Source organism: Microtus ochrogaster, chromosome 16 (assembly GCF_000317375.1).
Source record: "Microtus ochrogaster isolate Prairie Vole_2 chromosome 16, MicOch1.0, whole genome shotgun sequence".
Classification (NCBI taxonomy): domain Eukaryota; kingdom Metazoa; phylum Chordata; class Mammalia; order Rodentia; family Cricetidae; genus Microtus; species Microtus ochrogaster.
Genome location: NC_022018.1, coordinates 22,483,958 through 22,488,239, shown reverse-complemented (window position 1 = coordinate 22,488,239; position 4,282 = coordinate 22,483,958). Strand labels below are relative to the sequence as shown.

The 4,282-nt window shown below is 42.4% G+C and overlaps 1 protein-coding gene across 2 annotated transcripts in view; it reads left to right on the top strand.

Moving 5' to 3' along the window:
* Positions 1-2,381, top strand: part of Mcm10 (minichromosome maintenance 10 replication initiation factor) — a 24,636-nt gene extending 22,255 nt beyond the window's left edge. For both annotated transcript variants that reach the window (XM_026783069.1, XM_013349033.2), the window contains exons 19-20: positions 377-419; positions 733-2,381. In XM_026783069.1, the coding sequence (XP_026638870.1) occupies positions 377-419; positions 733-816 (127 nt within the window). In that variant the 3' untranslated portion in view covers positions 817-2,381. The remainder of the gene's footprint in view (positions 1-376; positions 420-732) is intronic.
* The last annotated feature ends 1,901 nt before the right edge of the window (positions 2,382-4,282 follow it).

Below are 4,282 nucleotides of genomic sequence, written 5' to 3'. Positions count from 1 at the left end.
AACAGACAGCACTTATGAGAATGGTGCTCTCCCTAGACCCAGAGCATTCTCCTCTAGGAAACAAAAATTCCTGCCTGGATTGTGCTCCTCACTGGGATATGTATTGCCCTGTTGTACCGTCATCTGAAGTTTCCTCTCTGAAGTCTCCAGATTACAAAGTAGCTGAAGGCCATTTCTCAAGTCGTTGAAGGCTTATTAGTAGTTTCAGAATTTAGCCATAGGTGAGAATATAATACTTCCTTGAACAGCTAAGGAAGGAAGGGACAACTTTTCCCCTGAGTGCCAGCCCCACCCCCACTGTCTTTATGTCTATGGGGTTGGGAGTCAGTCTGTTAATACCTTACTACTGAGTAAAGCCTTTTTTTTCCTGTTTCAGTAATTGTGGCCTCTACAAGTGGGAACGGGATGGAATGCTAAAGGTGTGTATGATAATCTGCTTTTCATCACTGTAGCAAACATTACCTGCATAATCGCCTCAAAGGAGGAAAGGTTCACTTAGTTCACAGTTCTTCAGTTTCTGCCTGCTTAATCTATGGCCTTGTTGTTTTTGGACCTATGGTGAGAGGAGAAGACAAAGGAGGCTTCCTCACCAGGAGCGCACCAAGCTGTGCCAAAGCTATAGCACCCGGGCTTGGGGCATTCTAGATGTTACCTGTACCTGTGCGCTACTCTCATTCTAGTCTGTGATTAAGTTGGTGACCCATTTCTTATTCGTGCACTCCCCTTTCCTAGGAGAAGACTGGTCCAAAGATAGGAGGAGAGACGCTGATGCCAAGAGGTGAAGAGCACGCCAAGTTTCTGAACAGCCTTAAATAACCCTCTGCAGATGGTTTCTCACAGCCGCCCTTACTTCTTGTGGCTCTGTGTTGTCCTTCTTCCTGATTGGTACTGTGAGGAAGAAGTGCTTGGTAAGCACCCTGCCTCCTTGCTTCCCATTGTGTGCGGGGTTGACACTATCGTTAACACTGACAGGCACTGGGAAGTCAGCCTGCCACAGTCTTTGCTGTTCACACTCCAGTGCCTGTCTTACAACAGCCACACAGATGTTTGCCCCCAAACTGAAAGGTGACCATGGAACTGTGCTTCTGGGTCTCCTGGTTGGAGACAGAGAATGAATATTTTAATTTAAATCACAGTCAAGTTCAGGTGTTAATATGGACACCGAGATACAAAAGAACAAATTTCGGATGACTGTCGGTGCTTGGTTTCCTTGTGTGTAAACAAAGCCTGGGCTTTGTGTCTGTGGTACCCAGCACTCAGGTTCTGGGTGAAGAATTTCCTTGCTGCTCCTGCGGTCTGAATGTGTGACATTGGAACCACCCCCTTTCCTTTTGTTCCATTGTTAAGTCACTGAGCCAATTGTGACTCAGCTCTTTGCTCATAGTGCTGTTGGACTCTGAAGTAGAAATACCTAAAGGTGGCTTTATTAAAATAAAGCAGATATATAACCTGAGAAGCTGCAAAGCATGACTCAGAAACCAGCTGTGCAGACAGAATCTCATGGACTTTGGGGGTGGCGGCTATACTTGATTATGTGTGTCAAGAATCTTAAAGATCAAAGCCTCTACTTTCCCCCAGGAACTGTAGTTCTTGAGATCGGACTGGCTAGACAACCATTTTTCAAATAGTATTTGACCCGGATGAGTGCTGGTGCTGTCTAATGCTATAGTAAACTGGGAGGATCGTTACCCTGAAATCTGAACTCTGACTGGACAATGTCAAGAGTGTAATCCTGTGCAAAGTAGTTACGAGGTTTTCAAGCGCCAAGGAGACATGGCATGCTCCGGGTTTCATACAGCGAACGTTGTTTCTGCTCTGTGGGCAGAAGGTGCTAACCATTGCAGATCTAACCACCGTCCTCTTAGAAGTACTTACAGACGCTTCAGACTTTGGCTTCTAATTTAACAAAGAAAAAATAAAGTGTTTATTAATTAAAACCAAAAGGCACTTGAAACTGATGATTGGAATGGAGGTGTATCTGAAGTCTGCTTAGAACGTGAACGGTAGATTGTTCTTTGAGCCACCTTTACTATGTGGGACATGTGTTCTCATCTGAATAGGACATGACTGGAGGCTTCACTTACATGCTGTCTTTAAAATGTTTCTGTATTTACAAGGCTTCATGGTGACCTGAGTCTGGATGCCTTTATTTGTAAACTTTAATTTTAAACTTCTAAGTAATTGGAAACACAGTGGAGCCACTTCCCACTTACACTGAGTATTGGAAGGCTTGGATTTGTGTGCGGTTTCCCAGAATATTCAGGGGTAAAGAGGAGTAGCGAGAACTGCTCATGAGCCTTAAATACTCATTAATGGAATTAGTCTTATAATCCTGCTTTTTAGTGCTTTTACCAACTATTAAATACTTTCATACAAACTCACCACGTGTTTCTCTTTGTTCTTGATCTATTGTTGGTGCTGTTTTTGTATCATCAGGCAGTTAGATTAGGGCAGGCTATACACTCTATTCTAGCAACATTCAGAAACTGGCTGATCTGAATGCATCTTCATGATGCTTTGTTTGGTTTGGTTTTGTTGTTTGGTTTTGGTTTTCTGAAACAGGGTTTTTCTGTGTAGCTGTCCTGGAACTCACACTGTAAACCAAATTGGCCTTGAACTACTTCCCAAGTGCTGGGATTAGGTGTGCACCACTACCACCCACCAATGATGTTTTTTTGTTGCTGTTTGTTTTGTTTTTTTCTCTGTTTCTGTTTATAACATAATAACTTTTTTAAAAACAAAATCCTATTTCCAAACAAGGGAAGTTGAAGTTGTTTAGCTAACAGTCCTGCAGAATAACAAATAGGGCCCTTCCAAATGAACAATGAATATTTCCCAACAGAAGCTTCAGGGTGGCTGATGTTTAGCAGAGTAAACAGGAGTTGGGTTAATAATGCCCAGGCATTTGTTTGTTAAAGGGCACAGATGTGGAGCAATGGGTCACAGTTAAGAACAGTCAGTGCTCTTCCTGAGGAGCTGGCTTCACTCCAGTTCCAAGGAATCCAATTCCCCTTTACCCCACTTTCTGTCCTCCTACATGTAAAGTAAGAATAAATAGAATCTTTTTATTATTATTATTATTATTATTAAAGCAGGAGCACAAATCTGTTTGCCTAAGTATGTCACTAATAGCCATGAAAATCATCATCACTATCTGTGATAGAGCTTGGGTACACAGAGTCTCCTCAGAACTCTGGAGAGTTCAAAGGTGAAATCCTGCCAAGTGTTGGTGGCACACGCCTTTAATCCCAGCACTTGGGAGGCAGAGGCAGGCGGATCTCTGTGAGGTCGAGGCCAGCCTGGTCTACAGAGTGAGTTTAACCTCCAAAGCTACACAGAGAAACCCTGTCAACCCTGTCTCAAAAAAGAAACAAACAAACAACAAAAAAAGGAAATTATGAAAAAGAAATGAAAGGCCAGTTGGCTAAAATTGGAAGCAATTTGTAGAAAAACTTAAAAACTTTAGAATTAAAAGAACAATCACTAGGAACTTGTTTTTAAGACAAGAATCCATTTTCTATCATTTTCTATTTATCTTTTCCTAGAGTTTTAAGAGAAATGTGCCTGCCATCTTTGACTTGGCATGGTATTGTGAGACTCATCCATGTTGTTGCATGTGTCCATGGTTATTACTAAGTGTTCCACAGTATGGGTGTGCCTGTCGTTTATTTAATCACCTATTACTGGGCATTTTGATTGGATCATTTTCACTTTGGGACTGTGACTAAAGCTGCTACAAATATCCACTCAGAAGTATTTCTGTGTTTATGTCTTGGGTCTTTTAGGTAAAATCTAAAAACAGAATATCTAGGTTGTATCATAAATGTGTGTGTGTGTATGTGTGTGTGTGTGTGTGTGTATGCGTGCACGCGTGCACGTGTGTGTGCATTCTGTGTATATACAAGTATCCACAGAGGCCAGAAAAGGGCTTCAGATCCCCTGGTGCTGAAGTCACAGGCTGTCCTAAGCTCGCCTATATGGATGCTGGGAGCCAAGCTCTCCTCCTAGAAGAGCAGCAAGTGCTCTTAACTGTTGCGCCCTCTCCCCAGCCCCTTGTTAATCATTTTTAAGCTTCGCTATTCTAATCAGTGTGTATGGCATGTCATTGCAATTTTCATCCTTGTCACCACCCTTCAGCATCGGGCTGCTTTCACCAGCCAACTGTTTGTGTGTAGCATTGGGATACGTTATAAAAATTCGGTCTCTAGTCTGAATACAAATGCTTGCTTTAATCATGAAGGAGTCTAAAGATGGTTGTGTATGACCTAAGTCAGTGGTTCTT